Raw genomic sequence first — 27,808 nt, 5'->3', positions numbered from 1 at the left:
TTTTAACTCCTGGCTGCAAACTACACACGCTGAAACAAACATATTCCATTTGATCAAAAGCAACACATGTCACACTGAGGTTTTTGCTTTTGTCCTTGAGAAAAGATGTTTGTGCCTCTATGCAGGTGACAATTCAAAATGCTCCAGTACTTTTAAAAGAGAGCAAAGAAGAAAATTTAAATATAAACCTTAAATGAAAATAATGGCAGCTGAGACCCCTCCCAAGAAATAACTGGCCCAGTTTTCTGCCATCTCCTCCCATACATTTGTGTTATAGTTTGTACGCAGCCAACCACCACTGCGGCCTGACCTAGGACAAATGTCACTGTGTCTGTGTGTAAGAGGTGAAGATGAACTTAGTGAACAAATCAAAGGAGAGATTTCAATTCAGGAAGTTCAGATAAGCGTTTAAGGACCTAGAGAAACTGCTGGACAGGCTACATACTGCAGGTGGTTGTATGGGACGCATCATTTTGTGAAGTAAAGCACGTGTGGATCACAAGGGAAGGGAGAGGGAATGTATCTGTCCAGACTGCAGATGTCACAGTAATTCCAATGGCAACGAGAGGGAGGAGTTTTTACATTTAGTAACATTTATTTCTGCATTCGGTATCAAGTACATAAGTGCAAATATTCAGAGTCCATAATTAAGTCCATTAGGAACTACAGAGAATGTAATACAAATTGTAATAAATTTAACAAGCTGGAACTTTCCAGTTGCCATACATGTAAATCAGCCTGTCAATCCCTTACGACAAAAGTACTGGGTTTTGTTTTTGTATTTTTGGAGTTATACAAAACTGATTACCATAAGTACCGATTACTGTTTATTTTATTTGTGCTGGAAAACACTAAAACATCAGTCTACTATCTATATAGTTAATAAAGATGAATCCAACCAGCAACCCAGTGACGTAGAAGCAATTTTAACTATTGCATCAGTGCGCTAAGCAGGAAAGCCCCTAGCCACATGTAACATTGAAAGTTATAGAAGCAATGCCAATAGAAGAAGGAAAAACACTAAAAAATAAAATAAAAAAGGTCAATATTATTTAGGCGCTCACCATCATGCACTTTATAAGCAACACAAAAAACCACATCTAGTACACTTTTCTCTTTGCTATACTTTAGTGCTTGACACAAGTGATTGCAAATATTCTAAGTGCAGAAGCAGCAGGGGAAAAGCACTGCTTCCGAGTTTCACGTTTCTAATATCATGGTGTTGAGAAATAAAAGAACGATAATTTTGCAGTAAAGTGTAAGAACAGAGCTGTTTCACTCCAGATTCCCCAGTTATTCATTACTGTAGTCGATGGATTCTTGATGTCTGCTTTACTCTGCCTTTCTCTTAGCACCTGGGATTTTAGCCTGAATCCTAGAAATAAAGAAAAAGAATTGCATGTTCAGGCAGTAACTCCTTTCCAGCAGATCCTCAGCTGGTGTCCTAGCCAGGGGCAGTTGTGATCAGTGTGTTGTGGCGATGGGTGGACTACAGTCTAACAAGAAATAGAGGTGATTCCTGCCCATGCGCTCCTACAGGCCCCACACTGTAAATGTCCTGGTTGTCAATGATTATGTAACCACAGGACATGCTCAGTGATATTCTCCTGCCCTTTGTTATCCTACCGTGGGCTACAGTGTACTGGAAGCCAGGAATGAAGCTTAAACAGAAAAAAAAAAGTATAGCCTTTTAGTGTTGCCCAAAGCTATGCGTTTTCAAAATCGCAGAACTACTGGCTGGAAATGTCTCCTGGAAGCCTTCAGTCAGCCTCCTCCTAACTGCAGCAGGACTATTGCCAACGCCAGGTCAGGCTGACCATAGTTCTGTCCTGCTGCACCTTGGAAACCTCTAAGGAAGGAGGTGCTGGTACCTCCCCGGGCAGCCTGCTCCAGTGCTGTACTAATCTCCTAGAGAAATTTTTTTCCCAATATCCAGCATCAACATCTTAAGGTAGATTTGTGTGTTGCTCCTTGCAACAAGGAGAGGAGGACACGGGATCACAGCTCTGCCTCAGCCTATGCTCATCTAGGAAGGACTGCAAGCTCCTTCATGTTACCATCTGGGCATCACTGATAGGGCACGTTGTCCCCAGGAACACCCAGCTCTCAGCCACCCCAGAATACCACAGCCTCACAGCAAGGTCAAGTGTGCTACTGAACTCACTTTGCCACAACAGTGTTTATGTGGGTCCGCACAAGCCCCAAGTATTGATCAATCTGTGCCTGCAAAGACCAAGAGGAGACAAAGTCAGTGAGGCATTAACAAGGCAGAACCAGATTGACATGGCAGAGCTGCACAGACGTACCTGATACTTGTCATATACAACAGGGAGAGTAAACATAGACACCACAGCTGAGGAGAAAAAGAGCACAGTGTTAAATGCCTGCTGATCAGATTCCTCCAGAGAAGAGACCTACTTCAAACAGCGACAAACATGTATCGTGCCACTTGGTCAGCTGATCCACCAGGGATCTTTGTATTAAAAATTAACTTTGCTCAAATCTCCCAAATATGGGTTTTCCGTAGCAGCTGCAAAACTGTAAAACACACATTGATTCTAGCAGTATGGATAATGGAACAGGAATAATGAACAAGGCAAAATAAAAATTGGTGGTTTAACTATGAAGAAGGCACAGTGAGGAGAAGGCACAATGAAGAGAGGCTATTTTGCCTAAGTAGAAATCACCAGGGAATCGAAATTAAAAATAGATTTTAAAAGAAATGATGATTTTTACCCATTATCAGAAGAGTCAGGCCATTGAAGAGGGCTCCCACATAAGTCAGCAGCCACATTAGTACTGCAAACTAAATGAAAAACAGATCATTACATCATTCTCCAGTGTCAGCTAAGAAGAAATGAGTTCACTTAAGTAGCTAATATAATGGCACATTAGCCTTTTTTAATGTGTAAAGGGACCTGTTAAGTAAGGCAGATCAGAAACTAGGTATTTTTTCTGGGTGTATAAACCCATTTTCCTTTCTGCAGTTTTACCACTTCTCACACTCCTACCTGAACTTTCATGCATATTTTGGGCTTAACTGCATTCATTTAGGACCCCACATTGAGCATGGCAGAGGTAGATTTCTGCATCCAGTTTTGATGAAGGCAGGGGTCATTCAAACCCCTGCCTGTGGCTAACAGCAAAGTGATAATTCCAATGACTGAAAACTATTGAGAGCTTGGAGAAGGTTAAGTTCTTCTAAAAACCTGTAGTAATTTAGAAGTATAACCCATGTCTGCTCTCTTAATGATCTTCCCTTTGCTCTAGAGAACATCAACTTGGGTGAAGGTTGAAAATAAGTATCTGTCTCAGCAGGAAAAGAAAGAGGACAATCCCCCACAGAAGGAAAGTCCACAGTAAGGAAAACCTGATCACCAGAAAGATTAAAGGAAAGGACACCATTTTGTGACAAGGTCACAGAGAGCACAAGAGATGCTTCCAGACCTGCAGGAGCTAAGCTGGTCCTCATCTTTTGTAACTCCTGTATTACAGATAAACAGCTTCAAGTGCAGAGTCCCTAACTAAGCTACTGGAAGGAAGCAGATTGGAAATCAAATAGCAGAGCATCTTTGATATCTGGAGCTGCACAAAACTCAGTTTTATAAGGACAGTGTCAACATGGGAAACAGCACTTTGAAATGTAAATTGGTCCTCTAGAGAGGGGTTAAAAATATTTGAAGCAATCCTACTTTTAAAGAATCCACAAGGTCCTGAACGAGAAAGAGTCTCCTCAGCTCTTTGACTGTGCTGTTGACGTATAGCTGGAGACAGTCTGTGTATTTCTGAATCTGGTCCTGTGAGAGATTCATTTCCATATCCAAGTAGGCTCTGCCAGAAACACAGGGCAGTTAGAAATCCGGCCAGGTTCACCACCATGCACACTCATGCCTATATTCCCATCACCCCCTCCTCCCCAGCCCTCACTTTTCTGTAGCAGGAGCAATGTAACCCCCTCCTGCAGGCACATAGCCACCAGCACACACTGCCTTCGCCTTGCATTACCTGTCTGCCTGTGCAACTGTGTGCTGCAGTGGGACTGCCTACTACAGCTTTGCCTTGTGCCCACGCAGATCCTGGTCTGGATGGGCTCTCTCTTTATGCCTCCTAAAGTAGGGTGCAAATCCTCACTGGCAGGGTTCCTCACAAACTTCTGTGCAACACTACTGTTGCAGAAGGGGGCTCCTCCAGCTAGCAGCCTCTGGAGGAACAAGTGCTGCTGCCTAGCCATGTGTCATCTTTGGGACCATTGCTGCCCAAGGCAAACTCATCCCCTTCTTGCTCCTCCAACCCTCTGCCTACCCTACAACTCCCACTAAGCTATGCTCAGATCTTCAGTCCCAAGTAAAAACAAGGGAGCAGCAACCCAACTAACATCTTTCAGGGTGTGTTGGGAAGCCACATCAGTTCCCTAAACTGGTTCATGGGCTCATTGGCACAGCAGAGGATGAAGCTTCCCTGATCAGCTGGAACAAACATCCCAGGAAAAAATGTCCACGTTTCAGAGGACAAGTGCATTGACAGACTTTTATCCCCCCTCCTCCCAACCCCCCTTTAGAATCTAAGCCAATATGACTCTCAAGACTCTGGACAATGGAAACCCCTGTTGTGAGCAAGAATTTTATAGAGCAGCAGCTGAAGAAATGTGACTTGGCACTAGGAATGGATCTTCCACAAGACACCCGATCCCCAGCCATGACCACAAAGCACTCACTTGAAGGGATGGCCCTCGTCAGTCTTCTGCACGGCCTGTAGGACTGATTTGTAGATTCTGAAGCTAATGGTGGCCGAGAGGCCGGCGAGGGCCAGGTAGGCCACAACACTGACGACGCTGAACTGGGTCAGGGAGAAGAGCAGCAACAGGAGGCTGCCAAACACGATCCCTGTCTGCTTGATGTCGCGCCAGTACAACAGGTTGATAGCTGGGGAGAGAAGAACAGCGTGTTAATGGCAGGAGCTAAGAGGGCCTCAAGACCACTGCCATGCTTGGGGTTTTCACTGGAGGATGAAGGGAGAAGAGGTGCCCCTCTTCACACCAACATCATCGGGAAGTTCGTTGGTTGAAAGCAGCTCAGTGACTTCAGAGGTGGTGCTACTGATCGCCTAGCTGGAATCCTTGCACTTTATGCGGCTGGATGTCTGTCCTCAGCCACAACTTTGCAGAGAAAAGTTAAGGACAAAAGCTAATAGAAGTTCCTATTTTACACTGAAACTCTAGATTTTTATTTTTTTTAATCACTAGTCCAACAACTAGTCCAAACTAGTTGTTTTTCCACTTCTGGACCAAAACGCCTTCAAGTTTTGGCTGCTGATAAACAAATGAGAAAGTTTGGGCTTAGCCACAATAAACCAATATCCTATTCAACTATTCAAAGTTTTGACAATGTCATTTTGTTACTTCTGAAGTAACAAAACTCCTGGTTTTGCCACTGCTTAATAATTACATGGGTAGGAAACCATTCACTTACATGGGCAGAAAACAAATGGAAGCAGAAAATGCAGAGTAATTCCTCTTGCTACTACAAATCTGATCATCTCAGAACTATTTAAAAAAAAAACAAAACTTTCTTCTTTCCTTGCCTAGATACATGGGAGGTATTAGGATAAAACAGTGGGAAAAAAACATCTGCCAACAATATATTTTTACATTTATAAAGGAGGCTTTTTTGCATGGTGCTTTTCACTCAGTTTACATCATTTATCCTAGGTACTCCAGCAGGCAATCTTACCAACAGAAATAGACAATATAGGATCAAAATTTTAAGAAATGATCACTGAATTCAGTCCACAACAGTGAATTTAATTTATTTACACTGAGAATCCTTTCTAAGAGGACTCTTCTAGCCAAAGAACAGGCCCATGACAATCTAAACAAAGCAGCTCCAATTTCACACACTGTCCTCATGAACAGCTTGAGCACAACACAAGCCAAGCATATTTCTTAGATGCCATTTGTCAAATAACCTGAACAAAGAGTAAATTCTGGGAAAATCCAATCTGTCAAAAGAAAATTCACAAATGCAAAAAGAAACCATATTAATCCAACATTGTAGTTCTTATCATCTAATCTCAAAACACTGTGAGTCACCACTGCATGTTTCCCTTGAGTCAATGAGCCATTACTCATTACTATTACACACATTAGCGTTGCTTTTCAAAGTAATGGGCTTGAGTGCAAAACTGCTGTTGGATTACTGAATGCAACATTCCCATCCTACTATAATATCTGTCAATATACACAACATAATGACTCTTACATATTTCTAAGTGCCAGCCCTGAGCACCAGATCTATGATTGGGAGCATGTGTGATGAGATCCAAAGACTGCATCAAGGGACCAGGGAACTCAGTGGCACGTGCTGAGTGTGAGCATGTAAACTGGGGACCTGGCAGAGGCTCTCCAGTTGTATGGCCACATCTCCTTCCTGCAGGAACACCATGGACTGGTGGATACTCTGAAGATGCACTTACAGCACAGGGCTTGCACTCCCATCAGGGAGGTTGGCAGCAGACACAGCTGTGTCCGTGCAGCTGGAACTCCACAAGGCTGCTTGCAGTGTCTCAGGGTTGGAATGTGCATCTTGCAATGCATCCTTACAAAATGGCATCCAGAAGATAAGTTTAACAGTGTTTACTTCTTTTCATTCTGTTTTTTCAGTGAAGGCAGTGCAAAATCCTGCAGCACAGCACAGCAACTGGTGTGCTTTCACCAGTGAGCATTTGGACAGGCAGCTTCATTCACAGCTCTGTCCTTTTTCTGCTTAAAAATTTCTCTGTCAGAGGACACTTTTGGAAATTTATGTAAATCTCACTTTTTGAGATACTTAAATTCTGTGTTACAAAATATCTTGATATTAAATGGATAGGTAAACTGGCCAAGGGTGCTGTATGTGGATTATCACCTGCAGATGAAACAAAAAGGCCAAGTACCAGTGAAAAATGTTACCTAGCAAGTAGGCAGTAGATAGGCAAACAGAGCTGAGCAAAAACCACAGCTGCCCATTTCTGTGGAGCTCCCTGGATTAATATCGATCGCTGATAAGACTCAAAAGCAGCAGTTCTTTCTTTCTATGATATTCTGCCTCAATTCCTGCAAGACTGAAGGTGGCTGCATAGATGTTGATTTGCCAAACTGCATTTTCTGATTCCTCTCAACAAGGAAGATGCTGAATGGCTGAAGAGAGATTTGTTTTTGTGTGCGTATCTTGCGAGCTGCCCCTTACTGAGATAGCTATGAGGTTTACTAAGGTGTATCAGGTAAGGAAAGCCTTGGCACAGCCATGGGATGGAGAGAGGCCAAATGACACAGTTTTGGGGCTGTGTGCATATGTGAGAAAGGAGATGAGAGGCAGCTGGCCTCTTTCACCAGCTAAATGAGACCTGAGAGGGAGGGATCCTGTGTCTTTTAGACTTGACACAAATTCTCCCATGTGCGTGGAAAAAATACATGCCAGCTGAAAGGTGGAAAATCTCAGCAAGGAGGAGGCAGGTGGAGGTCCTTGCATGGTGCCCAGGTCCAGCAGCCATCACTCCTGCCTCCAGGCAAGCAGGCAGTGGTGTAGGGAGGTGAACCTCATGGCTCACTCCAGCACCTGCTGGCCCCATGACTTTACTGCCCTGCCTGTCGATCCTTGCACACGCCAGGCTCACACAAGCATCCCCAGTGCGCAGGAACACAGCGAGCACAAGCTGAGCTAAAGCTGTACACCTGACATCACCATTAGATGGTTTGGTCAATTCTTAGTGAAAAATCACACCATAGGATCCCGGTGCAGGCAAGGGTCCTGCAAGACCTGGGCTTGTTGTAGGCTGTGTGGGCACATGTGATACTGCCCAGACCCACGACAATGGCATGATTCTGAGCAATGCATACTGAATATGCATGAAGCAGGAGGCTGGTGCCACGTGAGCCCGTGGCTATGTGATGTGCATGCAGCCGGACAGCAGGTCAATCTGTCTGGCTAAGGAACGTATATTTGTGCGTGCTGAAATGATAACTTCAGAGCACTGACATTTTTCAGCAAGAATTTGCAAACACAGTCCTGGAGAACAGGCGCTGAAATCAGCCTCAGTTTCATTCAAAACTCTTCTGTTTTGAAAACCCCAACTCTAAGTCCTGACCATGCCCATTAACATGCAGCAGCAGTTCAGCTGCAGCTTTTCATGATCTCCCTTCAGCCTCCTGGAAGGAGCAAGCAGAGTCCCTCCCTCAGTCACTTTGTGCCCTTTCCAGTACGACACAGCAGAGCTCTGGCTCAATTGTGAAGTTATAAAAGGGCTCTGGGTTTTGCCAGAACACTCTCAGTCTCCAAAGACTTTGTATTTATTATGGGGGACTCGCCAGCAATCTCTAAGAAAGCAGTGTTGCAGACTGCTGCAGGTCACTGCTACTGTCTTTGAAGAGTTTTTTTTGCAGAAACACATTTGATGAGCTATTTATGTGAAAGAGTTGCCTGTCTGTATTTTTTAACTCACAGCAGAACTTGTAAAATTTTACTCAAGTAGCATGAATTGGAAAGAAAAAGCTTTCAGTGGTGCCAAGCAGTTCCTCAGCTACAATTCATAGTATAATCTCATCTTATTAAATGAATGCGAGTTCTTTGTTTGGGGCCATCTGCCAGACTAACGATGTACAAAGGTATATTTTCTGATTTAAGCAATTACCTGTCGATATCAACAGCCAGGAAATACCAACGCTTACGAGGTAAATTAAAAGTAACCTCCCAGATATGAATAACAGCAGCAGCAGCATGCAATGCTTGTGACAGCAAGAAACTGCTCCTAAGCACAGTGCCTGAAAGCTCACTCACCTCACTTTCAGCAGAAAATGTTTCTGCTCCTGGATATGTGGCATCACAAAAGCCAGAAGAAAGACCTGGGGCTGGGAAGGGCAGTACAAGACAGTGTAAAGCTCAAGATGGCTGAGGTGGACCAAGAAATGATGCTCCTGATTCTCTTTTCCTCAAGTCCAGGTGGAAACCATGAGAACTGAGCTCTGGTGGTTTCTGTAGTTGCCAGAAACATTGTGATATGGGGCAGCTGCAGCCCAAAGCTCCTGGGAGAAGATTCCACAGAAAGAATGGGGGATTCTGACCAACCTGTGGCTGAGATGTGTTCTTGCCTTCAGATTTCTGCATGACTTAAAAAATGGGACCTTCCCATTCCATGCCTCAAAGCAAGCATTTTAAGATGAAAATTAATGAAGATCAGCTGTGTACACTGATTAATACACATCTTCCACAGGTTCTCCCTGCCTTTCTCTGAAGATCTCTGTTCTCTCCTGATATTGCACGTTATTCCTCTACTGCAAAAACTGTGTGAAAAATGAGCATCCATCAAGCAGAATTTAGTTAGCACAAAAAGTGTGCACAAAAACCTTGTGTGCAGCCTTCAGATGAGAGCCATGGACCTTGAGGATCAAATAAAGGTTATATGTTTTCAGCATACTAATAAACCCATGGATGTGATCAAGCTGCCCTCCCAACAGTGGAGGTCCCATTGGGCCTTTTTAGGAGGTAAAATCAATGGATTGTACAGCTTCACTCCCTGTGCAATATTATTATTAATGAGAACTGAGAAAAAGTCTTTTATTCTGTATACAGTGCAATACAATAGAGACTTCATAATACATTTCCCAGGCCTACTGGCAGTGAAAGGCTTAGGAAATCCAATTTAAGAAGGGAAGTCTTGTTTATAGCATTGCTGCAACAATATCTGTCAACAAGTATGACTACTAGAGATGAGTCCTCAAAAAGAAATAAATACTGCTTTTGCTCAAAGAAATGCCACTTCTCAGTTTTAACCACAGGGTGTGGGGACATGATTTCCCTCCTCTCTCCAGGGGAGGATCCATAGCCTTTGCTCCCCTTCCCACAACAGATCTGATTAAAACAGAATACAGATGGATACAACATTTAATGAGCAGTCTGGTGTCTTCAGAAGACTGCTGTGATCAACAGCAGAGCCAAGGCAGAGCATTTGTGTTGTTTTACGAGGCATTTCTCCTCCTTCTTCATCTCCAGTCTTGAGGAATCTCTCCACACTTACCCTCTTCTACACACCTAGTCCATGACATTCCTGTCCTCAGTCTAACTTCTTTATCATCTCTCAGCTCCAATGCTCAATCTGAACCCTGTTGAGAAGAAACCTGGAGCAGGAACAGGACCAAAGAAAAAGATATGGAATGCTCTCCAGCCCACCTCCTCCTCCATCTGCAAACTCAGGATTGCCTTATGTGAGCTCAAAAAGGCCTTATGTAAGACACCAGTCTGGGTCTGGGTAGACAGAAGCACAACAAGGTTGACAATAAAGAAATCAGCCCTTCAGCCTCCTGTGGTTGTTACTGTTTTTGTAGTTATATTTTTACATGAGAGAGCTGAGACCAATATTTGATCTAGAGGTAGAAAGAAGCATCCTTCCACACATCCCCTGCCCATCAGACCACATCACTCTCTGCCTTTATCAGCTTCTATGAAGGTGGTGTTGTTCTAATCTTAAGAGAGCAGAGAACAAAGGGACCAACCAGAGTCTCTGAGTGCAGTTCCTGAAAGCACATGATGCTATGGAAATCTATAGATTGTTCTGAGATGCTCCTGGACCAAATTAACAGATCCAGACCCTTCCTAACTGTATCCAAACATCTGAAAATCTGCAGATTTTCAAAATTAAGTCTCAGATCTATTTTAGTTATGAGAATATGACATGGAGAGATTACCCCTTTGATATCAAAACTGCCCCATCAAACTCACAGTTAATCTTCCCAGAGACCTGATGAAGGTCCTCCAGTGTTGCCTTCAGCTATTGCCACATCATCACCCTCTTGCTGGAGATTAAATTACTCCATAATAAGGGATACCTTAATCTTAACGTGGGGGAATATTTTCTTTGTTCTGGCAATAAATAAATATTGTTTATCTGTTCTAAAAAAAAAAAAAAGAGATTTACATTGAGATATGAAACATGCTCTTTATGCCTCCTGTTTTGATAGAGCTACTGAAATCTCCCTTTTGATACCATCTAGATCACTGCGTTTGCTGAGAAAGCTGGCAACCAAACAGTATGAAGCTCATGCCCAAGACAGCTTGTCCTCTGATTTTAAACTCTTGATCTTGCAGTCCTGTTGCCATCAACAAGGGATGAGCCTGAAGAAGGATTGATTGGATTTATGTAGCGGCAACAAAAAATAAAAGCAAATCTGGAAGTGGCAAAACATTTTGACAAACCTAATTCAAATTTCACAGGAAATCAGCTGCAAAATCAGCTGAATAATAGATACCAGAAGAATCGTTGAATCAGTCTTTAGTCTTTATTCCTCTGAATTTTAAATTCCTTTTATTTTATCTGGGAGCGATCAAAGAATTTTGCTGGCAGAAATAATGCTCTGTACTTCATGTTTTCTGCAGGATCATTTCTAAAGCAGAGAGCACCAACCAAGAACAAGAAAGATATGCAGATGATGTGGCACTGAGGCAAGTGATTTATTTCAGCTGCGTCAATTTTGTTCCGATCCTTTTTGTTTCAGACCAGCATGGGTCATGTTGTGCCATTTAATTTTCTGCCCCTTGATTTCAAAAAGGAAAGCACAGAAACAGAGAAAGCCTGCAGTTGTTACTCATGATTAATTATTGATTAAACAACAGCAGCGTGCCTTTTGTTGTCACCCCTTTTTCAACTTTATGAACAAATATTCTTTTTTTTTTCCTTGCTAAAAAGGGTTAAAAATTTGGCTGTCTCTAAATACAGGTGGTTCAACAACCTGACTCAGCACATCAGCGTTTTTAGGAATATCAGCAGAATCCTTCACCTTTTAGGAAATGAAGCAAACAAAAAACAAAAACCCCAGTCCTACCTCGCAAGGATGCTCACGTTTAAATCTCATATGAAAAGACTCGGGTTTAGGTGAGGCTCTCCCATAAGAGCCGAAGGAATAAAACAATCCTATAGAAAGCCTTGTGTTAAGGAATGGAAAGCCCTAGCTGCTGCAGGCTGGCACTGAACAGGTGCATCTGTTTACTTCCCAGATTCCTGATGAAAAAAACCTACAAAACCACAGATACAAGGTGCCGAATTAAGACTGCAGAAATGCCCCTGAAAACCAGCGTCTGTATGTCTGTCAGTCTCCTCCTGCCCTCCCCAAAAGCACTTCAGGATGGACTGCTGGCTCCTGTTACATGCAGCTCCCTTTACAGAGCTGTCTGCCAGCATCCCGGTCCCTTTAACAAGATGATGCTCTAATCTCTCTCCCAGGACCCCGCTGTGAGCACCATGTACGCTCTATTCAATGTAAACATGCACCTAAAAATTAAAAACCACATTCAAACTGAATGTGTCCTGCCTGCCCGCAGGACTGCCACATGCTTTTCTCCCGATCTGCCCAGCTCACAGCCTCACAGAGGCTTTGCCTTTAGCAAAACAAAGGCTGGATGCTGGCTGGGAAGGGTGAAACCAACTAAAAATGGCTGCAGAGCCGGCCGAGGCGCCCCAGAAGGTGCCAGCCCCACCCAGCGCAGGCACCAACCCGCTCCATGTCACTGAAAATAAGCCCAAAACGGAGATGCTATTGTTCCCCTACACATACCCCCTCAATATTTTCACCCAAATGGCTCGGCGGATTGCTGGGAAATGCAATAAAGCACGCAAAAACAGCAACTCTACAGCAAAGAACTGTCACCGGAGCTGCGTTTTCTTTGTGCCGACGCTCAGCTCAGCCCTGGCCATGGGTGTGCCCAGGGCAGGATGCACCCAGCACACATCACCGCCACCTCCAGCCCCACTTTCCCTGGTCAGTGCACGGATTCCCCATCGCCCGGCTCTCCTACAGCCCCAAAGGGAAAAAATCATGCTGAGATGAGGGTGATCTGCTAAGGGATCCTTGGGAATGGGCTGGAGGTGGGATGAAGGTGCTGCATCCCGGGTGCTCACAGGGCGAGGCAACTGGAGATGGGAGAAATGCATTCAAACAGCACAATGAAAGGTCCTTCCTCCCTTTCTTAACATAACCCCCAAATAAAAGCTTTGCACGAAGGGAAATAAAAAAGCATGCAAAGGCCCGCAGGTGAACAATACGAAAATGGACGGATCCTGCCTTTACCATGCAGTCCTTCTAGCATGCAACACTCGAACAGACATAATACCCTGACATTTCCAGTTGCTCCAAAGACAGTCCATCTTGGTGGAGTCGGCACTGGCTTGCATCTCGGCGTGCTGAGGGGTGGCCGGTGCTGCGGTCGGAGGCGCTGCGTTAGCACTCAGGCATTCCCAAGCATGGGTGGTTTATGGGGTATCGCGCCCGTCTCCCCGCTCAGCTCCGGACTGATGCTGTAAGCAGCACGGGCGGAGGGGGGAGGGCATATTGTACGCGCTGCAGTCTCCACTGCAGCAAATCAGCAGTGTGATGTGGTTGCCCTAGGGAGCAGGCTCCTTTCAAAAGGGGATGCGGTCCCCTTTCAAATCAAAAGCTTTTGCGCTCGGCGGCTCCGAGCTGCTGAAATGGTTAAAGCAACCTGATGGCAAAAGAAATAAAAACAAATTTGGGGCGGTTGGAGGCGGGGAGCACTGTTTTTCTATGTGGCTGCATGGTTGTGACTATTCGTGTTCCAGAAATTTCTTGAGAGTGATGAAATTGGGTGTTTTATTGGGGTTTTCTGGGGGGAAAGCCAAACTTCCCCATCCACCCCCAGGTGCTGATGCCTCCCTTCCCTATGCCTGGCTGGGTGAGGTCTTGGAGCAGGCAGGGGAAAACCAAAGGCTAGTCCCATCAAAGCAATCCTCTGCTCCCCAACCCCCCCATCAAAACTATTCTAGAAACAGCAGAAAACAGCAGAGCACCCACACCCCTCCCACCAACCCCTGCTGCTCCCTTGCTGGGGTGTGCAGGTCCAAGCACTACCTCCCCTCACTGCCCAAAATGCTGCACACACCATGTATGACAGCAACTTTATGAGATAATTTGTGAAAAAGCAGTAACTCAGTGCACCAACGGCTGGACTGTAACACCAGCCCCAACATTCCTGCCCCAGGAACCAAGCTGCCCCTGCCTCAGTTTCCCAACTGCAGTGATGTCATAGCAAGCCATGGCCACATGGTACGTGGAAAATACTAAATGAAGTGCCTTAACTTCATCCAATCTGTTTCAGGTTTTATTACTCATAAAAACCTTGTCCCAAATCCACTCCATTTCACTGAAGAGTGACCCACAGTACAGCACATCAGCTGAACCCAGATGGGGACCTCTCAGCTGTGTTTAACCTTTCAGATCATGATTTCTTATTAAATATTTTTCCTTTAGCAATTTTATAGTGAGTGCTCTTTTTCTTTTTAAACATGAAAACAGGCAGAAGCAGAGACAGCAGGTCACACACACATCAGCACAGGGAAATGAGTTTGAACCTCTCTGCTTTTTTGGCTCCAAAACCTCAAGTCTTTAACGCCTGAGTTAACAGATCTCCCCAGCTGGCAGTAGTAGGTCATTCAGCCCTCCCTCAGGTAACTCATCTCACAGAAGAAAGCCAGAATTTACAGAGTGGCTCACCACAGTCAGATCTCAACCTTTACCTAAGAAGCTCTGCTGGGGTTACAGGGCCAGCAGCTATTGTTTGTGCTTCTAAATCATTCTGAAATCCACAGAGAGTTTTGCTCTCGGCTTAAATCCAGCATTTGCAGTCCCCTAACAGGGAAATAATTAACTAATTGGTGCAGAACTGGCTTCAATTGTCATTGCATACAGTAATGTTCAATAATGTACAAGCCTTGATTTTGCATACTTCCTGCCTCAGAAAAGAAGGAGCAACTTGGCAAGGGATGGCTTCTAACTATGGTCTGGTTGGTTCAGACCCTTTGCAAAAGCAGAAAATACCTCTCTTGTTGCTTTTAGCCCTGCACACTGAATGCAGCTCTGCACCAACACATGTTACATGAGCTATTTACAAGCAGTTTATATAAAAGATCAGACATAGGAAATTCCCAAATCCTGCAGTCCCTGAAAAAAGACAAACAGACCTCAAATAGCACATCACTGAAACTCAGGGCTATTGCACATGATCCATCAGCAACACAGCAGTGAGAAGACACAAAATCTCACCTGTACCCCACAGCTCTCCATGAGCTATAATAATAGTTTCCTCTGGACAGAAGAAGGTCTCACGATGATCTCTCCTTCACTGGCAGAGATTTTCCTTGCCCCAAAATTCAGGTCCCCACCTCCCTGCCCAAGCCACCAAAATAAATCATATCCTCAGTTTTCCTGCTTCAATTTCTGCTTCCTTTTCCAAAAAGTGTCTCTTCAGAGCTGTTGTACGTAGTTAGATTGCCCCACGCCATGGGCACCAGTGTTATACTGTACATGTGTCAACCCAGACTTGCACATCAAGCTTAACAAAATTGCAATGGCTAAAATAGCAATTGATTAAAAAAGCATTTCTACAATGAGAATTTAAATTATACATCCAGGAATGTGAGCCAGCATTAGGACTAAGCAGCTGGCCACCAACAGCCTGAGGGTGAGGACTATTGCAGCAGAATGAAACCAGAGCCACTGACTGAATGTTTGTGGAGCAAAGCAGAGTGGAAGGCACAAATAACATGGCCCTGCCTGGATCTACAACAAGTGAGAGGTGCACAGGTCAGAGCTCATGGCACAAACTGCAGGACTTTGCAGAGATGGAGGAGAGTTTTTCTCCAGTCATGAATTGAAGCAGGATTAAAAGCAGTACGTGGAATTTCCTTTCTTCAGAACACTGTTCACAGCAAAGCTCTAGCTGCAGGATATTGCTGAGGTCATTACAAACCTTCAGATGTTTCAGTGAGGTCACCTGAAATTGGTACAGCCACAAGCCAAGTGGGCTCAGCAGTATTTGTAGCTCTATTATATAGCTCTGCTGGAGATGATGATCCATGTAGGAAGTGTAGTGTAAGGACTCAGCAGAAATAAAGTCACCTGTTTGTTCCAGGTCCTCCTAACATACTTGAGGGTATCCTCAAGTAATCCATGTACTGCTGCTTGCCTCATCTCTTGCCATCCATTCTCACCCAGCACTGATGCAACCAGCCTTACACCAGAACTGTTCTCCAACCCTGCTCTCCCCCGACTTCCACCAGGACCCAGCCTGCCTGCATCATTTCTACTGAGGTCAGAGCTAGCAACATTTAAGGAGTTTTTGGTAAATAGAGTTGAATTTTGGACGTTGTGTTGAGGGATATGGTTTAGTGGGTACTATTGGTGATTTGCGGATGGTTGCACTGGATGACTTGTAGATCTTTTCCAACCTCAGTGATTCTGTGATTCTGTGAATCAACGCATCAGTCCATCACAGCTCAGAAGCACCCACAGTGTTCTTCCATGAGAAGGATCAGGCACAACCCCAAACTGCAGGGCTGTCCCTAAGCACCCTGCTGGAGGACAGGGGTGGAAACCAGTAACTATTTCAAAGAATAGTTCACGATGACATATTCAAAGATAGAGCTAAAATTATCACCAGTTCTGCTCTAAGTGCAGTGACTTTGAAGATGCTTCGGACTGATTCTGTTCTACACAACAGAGCTCTGCATCACTCCACATCAATGCAGCTCAGGACACATTGAGGGCAGCCAGATCTGCAGCCTGGTGCTGTGAGTCCCATCACTTGGCACTTAGGGGAACAATAGCATTAAGGGAGATCACTGCCTGTTGGGTTTTTTTCCTTAGCTCATTTGTTCTTAGCATTAGCAACAAAAATAGAGGAGATGCTATTTTAAAAGTCGCATTAATATGTCTTGAAGCTCTCAAGAGCAATGGGGAATTTTTGCCTGAGTACTCCAAGCCAAGGGCAGCCAGCAATTACATTTTAGTGATGAGTCTGTCAATAGCATGAGATGGGCCAGATCCTGGCTCTGCTGTCTTGCACTCATTCTTGCTCAACACATTTCTGGGCTGCAGAATTGCTCAGAGGCAGCTCAAATGAAAAGGGCAGGAGCTGAGAGATATATCCTGAGTTGGAAAGGACCCATAGGGATCACTGAGATGCTGATGGCTATTGCAGGTCCATTGCTACTCACAGTCTAGGTGCCTTGGACAGCTTTGTCCTTGTGTCTCATGCCCAAGGCCTTGATGTTTTCTCTTAGGACGTGTAATGCAGCAATGAATTACCTTTTTTTCTCAGCACTTCATACCATGAAAGAAATCAGTATGCTGGTAAAAAAGGCAACATGGTCTCAAACTGGCACGATGTACATCTAGAGCTGAATAATACTCATAACAAAAGAAGTGCTGTGTCCCAGCATGTCACATAATATTCTAACTTCTGCTTCACTCTCTGCTCAGCACAACTGTTTTTCATACCCATTTTTTAAACTCCAAATCTGAGCTTTTTGTAAGGTCTTAGGCAATAGGCATGTGACATGAGTCAAATGAGTGAATGAAAGAATCAGGTGGAATCCACTTTGCACTTGTTGCCTTCCTTTAATCCTAGTGAAGGAGGCATTTGCAGGGAAACCCTTCAATTTGGGTCAACTCTGAAGAAGAGGGACATGATTTAGTGGGCATGGTGTTGATAGGTCAACGTTTGGAGTAGATGATCTTAGAGGTCTTTCCAACCTTAAGGATTCTATGATTCCTTGAAGAAGTTTTCAATTTTGGAGTTTGAACTGCTGATGTGCAGTCCCTCAGTGAGTATTCACTGACCATCCTAGGGGTGCTCTGCAGGAGCTTGCTGATTGATGTGGGAGACAGCACGTCTGACAATTATGAATCAGTTGTGATTTACTCCTGGCTCATCAAAAGTGGATAATTTCTCTTGGTTATTTAACAATGTTTTTGAACCACAAGGATCATAAGAATGAAGGCTCTATTCCTGCCACTGACCTAGAAAACTCTTTCTTTCTTTCCAGAGGGGCTACATTTTTCAAGTGCTTGAAACCTTACAATTAGGCATTTCTCTCCTTCGGGGGAGGCAGTTGTACGCCTTCACTTCTCCTTCAAGATTTGATTATGAAGCTGATGAGCCCCTAAAACTATATCTGACCTGCATTCCCCCATTGGAGCAGTTCCTTTCCCCACTCACAGGCTACCCCTGCTCCCAAGCCTGGTGCTTGTAAACCCGTGCTTCTAAATTTGTCTCCCTTACAGCACTGCTGGTGCTGCAGCTGGCATTATTAATTCCATTTCATTAACTGGTTGTCTTAATGGACTGGAAGACAAAAGAGAAGACAGTCCTGAGACCACAGCATTGGCTGGGCCTCAAGAGATCTGTGTTCAGCTCTCGTGTCTGCCACAGGCTTCCTATGTAACCTTGGGAATCCTCTCTCTTGGGTCTCTGGGTTCATTTAAATTTGGGGCAGCATCTGCTTTTAAGGCTTTCTTTCTGCAACACCTGGCACAACATCTGTTCTCAAGCAAAAGAACTGCATGCATTTTTGTAAACAAGTTACAGGCAAGTGTTACTGCTATCTTTTGGACCAATGGAGGTCAAGCACGGTTGTGAATACACATTTGGATTGCATTGCTTGTGGAAATGGTGAAATCCTGCCTGGTGCTGAGTAGAGGTGAGGGGGACAGAGGAGCTTTCAGCCTCAGAAGACAAGGGAACAACATGCTTACAGCAAATTCTTGAAGCAAGGTCTGACTGAGCTGCAGATCCTTTACTCTCTGGGTGGCATTCCAAAAGCTCCATTGGTACTTCCAAAGCTTAACTGTCTCCAAATTTCAAGTTATGTGTTCTTACACAGGGGACACAAGTCCCTTCCCTTAGGCTCAACCTCTGCCCTGTCCCAGGAGTCTCTCCATCATGATTTGCAGGTGAAATAGTGCTGCTTCAGGCTCAGGGCTGTATGGCATGGTCATACTCCTCACAGAGGCAGGGCTGGTGACAGAGGGGTGGCCATAGCAGAGTTCATCCCATTGGCTCTCCCCCAGGGAATCAGGGCCTGATATGCTCTATCCAAGTGCAAACACAACTACAAACTGTGCAAACACAACTGCAAATGAAACCAACAACCTGAGGTCAGACACTCGGTCTCTAAATCAGGCTGGCATCCTCACAGGCACCCAGGAGTGGCGGTGAATGGGTTTGCAGAATTTCTGTTGGCTCCTGTAGCCAATATCACTCCTATGAACCTGACCCTAGTCAGTGGGCAAAGATGCAGAGTGGCACAAAACAAATCCTAGCCTCTTCCCACAAAAAAAGCCATTTTCTTTGGGGAACAGAATCACCCATGCATTAGAAACAGAGGTGTGCAGATGCTGTGGCCATGCAAGCACCAGCTCAACCAACATGCAATTGTCATGGCAACCCCAGCTTTCCCTGGGAAACAGCAGCAGACCACTGATGTGCCACTGATGAATGCTCACCACTGTAGCCTGCTCCCAGTCCTGCTGCTGCCCACTCTGTGGATATGAGCATCTGGGTACCAAGTGGCACCCTGCAGAAGAGAGGGAGGGATGGTGCTCACCCAGATGCTGTTGTTCAAAACCATTATCAGGCTGGAGGGATGCAGAGGGGTCAGCTGTTAACATAGAAAAACAGTTGGCTGAGGTTGCAGAGGATGTGGAGATTGGTCATGGGGACAAAGGCTGATGAATGAGGTGTGCAGTAGTAGTGTGCTAGGGGGAAAAAAAAAAGAAAAAAGAGTAAGAGAGAGGATGTAAAATAGAGAGGTATGACAGGAATTGTCAGTGCAAGGCTGTGGGATGAAAGAAACAAAGAGAGAACATGGTGGGGCTCTGCTGAGAGCCAGCAGAGCAATGGCTAGAGAAATATTTTGCCAGTGAAGCAACTCTCTGATTTTCAGATGTTGCTCCAGGCCTCCAGGGTAACCAGAAGAATTAGATCAGGAAATGATGTGCCATAAGCGTTGTCTAGAAAGTGGCCAGAATTGTGTTTGCTGGGGAAAAGCACAGGGAAAATGGCTTTGTGGGACAATTTAGGATATCATCTGGAAGAGCAGCGAGAGAGGAAAGCAGCCACGGTTGAGTACTGGGGTGCTGGACCTGCTCCACACATCCCCCACATGGTGCACAGGGTCAGCAGATCCCATAAGCAAGGTGAAGCAAACTTCTAGCAACACATCAGCAAAATAAACAATGAAAAAAAATCACACCCTGGGGCCACAGCTCACGAGAGACTTAGCATCAGTCATCCCTAAAACCAGGTATTTTGTATACAGAAGTGCAAAATGAGGAAAAAGAGAAGGAAGAAATGCAGAGCCCAGAGAAATCCCTTGAACTTGTGGAAATGGGCTTCTTTTAGAAAAACAGACTTAATCTCCAAGTACTTGAATAACACGTATCCTCACCCCCTCTCTGCACACAATGAGAAAGCCTTGATATGGATGCTGACGTCGAGTATCTGAGGAAAGACAATTTCATTTTCTATTCTCAAGGCCGAAAGATTAAAGATAGATCAGCAAAACTATTTCACATTTAGAAAACCCAACTAAAAGGGCTAAGGAATCGAGATTCGCCTGTTAAACATCTTAAGCCACATTTTCCCCATTGCTTCTGCAAATGAAAGATAATTCCCTGACCTTAGTGTGAATATGCAGTAGGAACTATAGATTGAATTTGAATATATTTAAGAGCAAAATGGAATTATTTTGCTTTCTGTATCAATTAATAAGCAGCATGCAAGCTCACTGGACAAAATGTAATAAGAAAAAATGCTTCCCTTGTATCACAGCACGTTCAACCATTCTGTTTCAATAATGAATACTGTGTGGATATGGCAGGAGTAGCAGCAATTTCAGGGAATACCATACACCTGTAAATAAACTGCACATGAACAACGCAGGGCAGAAGAAAAATGTACTGTGCTTTATGCATGAATAATGGATTTCCTTGCAACAGGTTTAGCTTTGGCAGAAACTGAGGAATTCCAAAAGGAAATACGAACATAGGACTGGGTGAGCATTGCATGGGGTGTCCTGGGATTTCTGAGTTGCTTCCCCATCTTTCACACCTTGAAGGCATTTCAGTTTGGGAGTTTGATGAAACTTTCCAGCTGAGACAGTTACCACCAAATACCCCTTCCTCTTTGTAAATGACCAAACATTTCATTCTGAACAAAAACATTGGGACTGAAATCATAATAAATTCAAGAAAACCACAGTCTTTGTATATTCAAACAAAGAAAAGCAAATCCCAAACTCAAGTGCTTGGTTTTGGATGAACCTCATCTATCACAAGCATGGTGGATATGATCTGATACTGCTGAGACTTCACTTTGGAAGGAGCAGCTGTTTCCTTTTCCAAAAGACTTGCTTTTCAATTGTTTTATTTTCATCTTTTTTTCCTCTCCCTCCAGGTAGTCTGACATTCAAAGTGATCAAAGATCCCTGCAAACCGCAGCTTCTGAGTTCCAGATAAATATAGCCACGCTGTTCTGCATCTGCTTGTTTTCTCCAGCTTGCAAACCTGCAGTTGAGACCTATTTATTTGGGAGGAGGGCATGCAGAAAGCAAGGCGAGGCACAATGCACAGGGACAGGTTGCTCACAGGGAGGCACAGAGGGGACAATGGAAGTGTCCACAACCAAACACTCATGACACCCCCAGGCCATACCAACACACAGGGGAACAACCCTGAGCCTTCTCAGATGTGGTGAATCCATGGGTAGAGCAGGAGAACCCCCATCCCCACAATATATTTTGGGTTCCCAATTAGCTGGGAAGTAAAAGCAGCCATTATTTTGCACATCTTTAGTGCCAGAATCCTTCTGTCACATTTCCCCAAAGCTAAATAATTCATGAAGGGCTCTGATTAGTGGGAATTTCGTGGAACCAGCAGGCGACACATAGTGATGTTTATTTTTGCCTCTTGACATCTGAGGGTGGGGTTTTGTGAAGAGGCCAAGGATGGATGGGATTCCTGGAGCTGAGATGGGAGCTGTCTTGCAGCACTGCCTGTGCCATGCAGACTTGGGTAAGCCCCTGCCCTTTCCCCATTCCTCTCTCATTTTGCCCTCAAATTACAAATAATCTGTGTTTTACTGTGACCAATGGAGAAGAGAGGCCACCCAGTACGTGCACAGAGGTATCACTGAGCCATTTGGATCCCCTTGAGGTGCATAAGTGCAGAGAACAGCACGACCTCCCTCTCCTGAGGGTAGGAAGTGAAGGTAATGCAAAGGAATTGCATCTTATAGCCTTGGCCATAAGAACACCTGCTTAAAACCCACCCTCTTCACTCTGTTTCAAGCACCAGAGCAGAAAAGTGGCAAGTCCATGTGCACAGGATGGATGCTTCTAACCTTGGCAATAACACCAGCCCAGCACCTCTGAAAGTTACCCCTCCAAAGGCAGTTCCTCCTGTGCTTATGGGATCTTCCTCGCCTAGAGCTTGATACAAACAAGAGATCCATTAATCCTTGCAAGAAAAAGCAAACAACTTGGAAATCATCTGCTTTAAGCCTGATTCTGTCTCATCCAACATGTGTTTCCATGGAAGCAGAGGACGGAGCGGGCAGTCTGTGGCTGCAAATCACTGTTATTTCACTGCTCCTGAGTCTGAAGAGACAAATGGATCATTAAAAATAAAACAAAATCCAAATTTAAAAAAGCACTTTTGAGAGTAGATAGGTGATATTTAGTGCTACAATGGTGCTTTTGGAGTCTGGGGTCCAATCACATTCCAGCTAAACAAAGACGAGCTTTAGCTTGTTCTCAGAGGGAACGGAGTATGTGCTGAATAAAATGATTTTTGTTCTTTTGTTTATCACATTGGTGTAGTGATTGTCTGAGCCCAAAGAATGGCAGCACAGCACACAAAAGGAGTTATATAAATGGATTATAAAGATGTTTTCAGCATGGTTTGGAGGAGCGTATTGCAGAGAGAGTCCAAAATGAGGACGGTTTAGGAAGGAACAGTTTATACATTCTGATGTAGACCTGGTTCAGACCACTGGACTAAGTCTCCTGAAGCTGTCACTCTGTTAGTCTCATCAACATGGTCATTGAGCAGAAACCACTGACCACTGAGTATGTGACTATAGCCACAAAGTCTTCTGCTCCTAGCTAGCAGCCCTAGGCATAACTGCATTCAGACAAAACACAATTCCTAACAGCTGACAAGCACACTGCAAACAGGTCTTCTTGTTTCTGAGCCAGGTACATTTCACTGGGAGTAATTACCATGTATCCTCAAGTATGGAGCTGAACCTTACCCATGAGCTGTCTCTTACCCACAGCACTGCAGATCTGACTACTTCCTTTCAACTGACTCCACAGAAAGCAGTGGGGCCAAATGTATGCAGTCATTACATGTGCAAATGCAAAATGTCCTTTTGGTATTCATCACCCTCCATGAAACAAAATCTGTTTCACAGCAGCCTACCTTCTACCAAAATATATTCTTACCAGTTGTGTTTTTTGTTTTTTTTTTAATTAAATATCAAGCAAAAAAAAAAAAATACTTACAAGAACTATCATTCAGAAAATATAGTTGCAGACTCAAGTGAACGACAAATTCTGAGTTTTAAGTGTCCAAAATTTTCCTCCACCCCACTCCGGGAAATAGGTTTGGAGCTGCTCTGTGTAGCTGCCTGAATACTGTGATCAGTGCTGCACTGAATACTGATACCTGTGGCCTAACGACAGCTTTGTGTGGATCTGTTACTTAAGTTCAGTAGATGGCTTCCAGGACATGCAGAACTGGAAAGAATAAGCCAAATCAGCTCAAGTCTATTGAATTCTACATCCAAACAAGTAAATGAAATGTGAGGTGAAGATAAATCTGTCAGGAAAATGAAGTGCTTTACCTTGGCCCAGACTAACCCTATTTCAAGAACCCACAAAGGCCCCAGATAACTGTATCAACAATTCCTGATGAGAAAATGGCAGTGCCACTGCAGGTCTCATTCTTGCCTTTTCTAACCTTAAAATTTATTGCTAGAGGCAGGTTTCAAGCCAGCAGAACCAGCCAGGGCAGGACCCCACCAACTCTGCTCTACACGGGCTGGCACTAAGCACCCACATCCCATCTGCAAGAAGCACTAAGGGGCCATTTTTCACCTTTGATCAGTGCTTTCATCCCACCCACCAGGAACTGGCTGGTGGTAGCATACTGTACTATACTGGGGATCCAGAATTTATTAATATATTTCAATACAGACATCAAATTACAGCACTGATTGATTTCTACACTGGGCAAGACACCGAGTGTCCACTTAATGGCCCAAAGGTGAAAGGCTCCTGTATCCCATCCCCAACCATAAGTCCACAAAGATGAATCTCTTCCAGTTTTACATGTATCAGCAAAGGAAGAGCAGTACACCTGAATTACTGGACCAAACAGGAATGAACCGAAAGGCAAGAGGGCAAAGCAGTGCAGATGAGTCTGGAGGATATCAGGAAAGCATTTCCCTCTGGGCAATGCAGGAGATTGATTCATAAAGTCACAGTAAGCCAGACAGGAGACAGCTGAAATACATCAGAAACTGGCTGAGGGAGAGGGAGAAAGCTGTCAATAAAATCAAACAGTATGGCAAAGGGAGGAGGCAGGAGGATGGAGGCTGTTAGGGCAGTTAGTGCTGGTGCTTTCCTCCTGCTGCATGTCAATGACCTTGAGACTGATGCCATTATCTAACAATGCCAAACTGTATGAGGCACAGAACAAATTAATTACAAATGGGAGATGAGGCTTACAGTCTGATAAGCAGCACATGGAGTTCAATGAAGAGAAGTTTTAATGAGATTAAGTGACAAAGCCATCACTTAGAAGGAAGCATTAAACACACTACAGACAAGGAGAGGGAACTGAAGGCGAAGGCAGTAAACTATTAAAAGCATCTATGTTATTAAAAAGCAGAGTAAAGAAGGCCTGCACTTCTCAAAGAGGAACGGGGATGACAGTGGGTGTGCAGGCACAGCCACAGGGACTCTTCCCCTGAACGTGTTACACACACTGGCTGTTCCAGTCTTGGGGAGAAGCAATGGAGCAGAGCAAGAGAAGCCCAGCAGCCATTTGGGATCAGCACAAGGAGCAAAGCACTGACTAGCTTGGTAGAATTACAGCCAGGAACAGCTTAAGGGATGGCCCAGATGGTTACAGGAGGGTCACTGCAGTTCCTGCAAGGATGGCAGTGGATTGGGACTTGATGGACAAGACTGGAGGCCTGGCCTGCTACCAGAGAGAGTGCAGCAGGATGTCAGGTGGTAGCAACCAAGGAAAGAAATAGGTCAGCAGCTAATATTTCAGGCCAAGAAGGGCATATCTTAAATAATAATAGCTACTGCAAATGATGAATAATTAAAACAGACCATTTGGTCCTCCAGCCCTTGCGTACTTCCACTCCTCTAACATACAGCAGAAGCAGCATTTTTAGTACGTGGCAGGAGGTGTCATCTGCTGACATGGACTGGCTGTGCTTCATCTCCCACCAGAGCTATTGTGTCCTAAGTGAAAAGGAGAACGGGCAACATCAAAACCAGGGCTGACCTCAGCCAGCACAAAATGGTGCCATTTCCTGGTTTTGTGCCTTCAACAATCCACCTTAGCACAAAATTCATTCTGTAGACTCTCCTAGGACAGGATCTTACTGCACGTGTCCATCTTGGCCAACACAAGATCCTGATGGTGGCTCCAGACAGCACCACTGGAGTAAGATCTGAAAGCAATAATCATCCCAGAGCTTTCTTTTTCCTTATGAAGCCAGGATGAGATTTGTGTGTGTTACAAAAGGTGTCTAGCACTACAGCCTTTCAAAGTCACCTGCTATTCCTCTGACTTCACTTGTAATGCAGATTAACCACACATAGATGCCTGGGTGCTCTCCAATACACAATTCCAGCAAATATTTACATACTCTCCCTTCCTGTATCAGCTTGATAAAAAGATAGACAAAGGGTACCTTGGCATTTTAGAGACCTTTCAGTCTGGTCAGTAAAAGTGAAATCCTGCAGGATTTCCCACAGCGGAGAGCATGTTGTATCTCCTCTTCCTGGAAAGGATCCAACTATCATAGTTAAATCTTGTTCAAGAAGAAAACAACAACAACCAAACCACAAACCCAAAGCATGGCAGATTCTTCTGCAGTGATTCCATTTTTCAAGTCTCCTTTCACTTCAGTGGGAATCAACTGCAATGAGCTAAGAAAAATGGTCTCTCCCAGTCTCTGGGGAGAAACAGCCACGAGAAGGGACACTGAAAACTGGGACTCTCTGGCTAACTAACAGGACACAGCACACATCAGATGCTCTGGAGGCTTCACAGAGACACAGAGCTTACCTTGGGAGTACATTTATCCCAGAAAAACACAAACCTTGGTATTTTAGGAAGAACATGTTTCCTTGTTTTCAACTCTAGGAGTTAGACTTGATGATCTTTATGGATCCCTTCCAACTTGGGATAATTTATGATTCTATATTCTATACTTCTCTTTTTTCCAGCCAGTGTTGGCAAGGACAAGCTGATAACTCAGCCTGGGTCAACCACAGAGACCTGTCAACACTGTTTCTTGGCATTTACTGGAAGTGGATGGGAGGCTCTTATCTAGAGAATTCTACATGTATCTAATACTCACATATATGTATGTATATATATATATATATATATATAGGTCTGATTCAGATGTGTTAACTGCAAATTTTAACTTCACCCTTGCCCACAGGGCAAAGTAAAGCATCCGAATAACTCCTGACTTGGAGCAGAAAATCTCAGTTGCTGGAATTCGCAAATCAGAACAACAGAACCAAATGCATTGAACATTTTCTTCGGGAGTACCCAGGAGAGCTCAGCTATATGTAGCAGAGCCATTTGCGTGGTGACTGAGGCAAGATTTCTAAGTCTTGGCAGCCAGAAAAGCACCAGGGAAAAATTCTGCTCCTCAAGCAGGGCTCTAATTACTGCACAGCCAGGCTTCTGAGCTCACAGTTATCACACTGATCTTTTCTGCTTCCCAGCGTAGCATCAGATATGGGTCAGATGGTTTCTGCTCACCCCAGACACTCCTCTTAGCTGCTGCTGTGAGTTGTAAGGCAATAAACAGGAAGGATGGACGCCAGGTTGGATGGAGCTTCGGAACCTCATCTAGTGCTCAATCTCTCAATCTAGTGGCTGGCAATGCTATTCACAGCATAGGGATTGGAAATGAAGGATACTTGAGGTCCCTTCCAACTTAAGCCATTCTGTGATTCTAAGAGATTTCATCTGCAGATAAAGCACAGAGAAAAGATGCTGCAAAATTCATGGTTAATTTTTAACCAGGAGGGGACAGGAAAAGCAGAAAGCAGCTCTTTCAAACAGGACAAAGAAAGATTCGTTGGAGAGATATGGCTGACAGGACACATGACAAAAGAAGGCAAGGACAGTACCTTCTACCAGGATACAAGCACTAGGAGCAATAAATGATGACAAAGAATAAAATTAACTCATCTCTTCTGATGACCAGCAACAACTCAAGAGGAAAACAGTCTCTATCCAGAGAGATACTCCTCCCTTGGCTGCTAACCCTTAAATGAGAGTGAGGAGGAGCGGATCTAGAGTCCATCCCTTCTGATCACTCAGGTGCACTGCTTGCACCTGAGCTCTCTGGGTTAGCAACAACTTCTCACCTGGTATTCAACCATTGGTTCAGGCTGTTACCTGGCAATTCTGTTGCACAGGAATTAATCTTTCAGACTTCGTGGCTCTACTTGCTGTACTGCAGTTGTTCCATCAGTGCCTCTGGCCTTGGATAGCCGTGGTCCCAGAGAGCTGTAAGATGACTATTCCCTACTCATTGCTAATCCCTTCAAAGAAAAGGTTTCCCTGGAAAAAAAGGTCACAAATTGAGCTAACTCAGGCCCACAAGCATTACTGAAGTCACACCAGAATTCGTGGCCAACATGCTCACTGTCCCTTACA

General features: G+C 44.5%; 1 protein-coding gene across 3 annotated transcripts in view; it reads right to left on the bottom strand.

The window, feature by feature from the left end:
• Positions 1 to 568: 568 nt before the first annotated feature.
• The window catches only part of RTN1 (reticulon 1), a 40,781-nt gene continuing 13,541 nt past the window's right edge, over positions 569 to 27,808 (bottom strand). The window contains exons 1-7 of one of the 3 annotated variants that reach the window (XM_010712073.3): positions 13,134 to 13,460; positions 4,715 to 4,922; positions 3,693 to 3,831; positions 2,737 to 2,806; positions 2,307 to 2,353; positions 2,165 to 2,223; positions 577 to 1,375 (exon numbers count right to left, since the gene is read on the bottom strand). In XM_010712073.3, coding sequence (XP_010710375.1) covers positions 1,333 to 1,375; positions 2,165 to 2,223; positions 2,307 to 2,353; positions 2,737 to 2,806; positions 3,693 to 3,831; positions 4,715 to 4,922; positions 13,134 to 13,194 — 627 coding nt within the window. In that variant the 5' untranslated portion in view covers positions 13,195 to 13,460 and the 3' untranslated portion in view covers positions 577 to 1,332. The other 2 variants (XM_010712074.2, XM_031553729.1) reach the window with 2 other exon arrangements.

This window comes from Meleagris gallopavo, chromosome 5 (assembly GCF_000146605.3).
Source record: "Meleagris gallopavo isolate NT-WF06-2002-E0010 breed Aviagen turkey brand Nicholas breeding stock chromosome 5, Turkey_5.1, whole genome shotgun sequence".
In the NCBI taxonomy this organism is placed as follows: domain Eukaryota; kingdom Metazoa; phylum Chordata; class Aves; order Galliformes; family Phasianidae; genus Meleagris; species Meleagris gallopavo.
The sequence above is the reverse complement of the archived record's forward strand: the minus strand, read 5'-3'. Positions and strand labels throughout refer to the sequence as shown.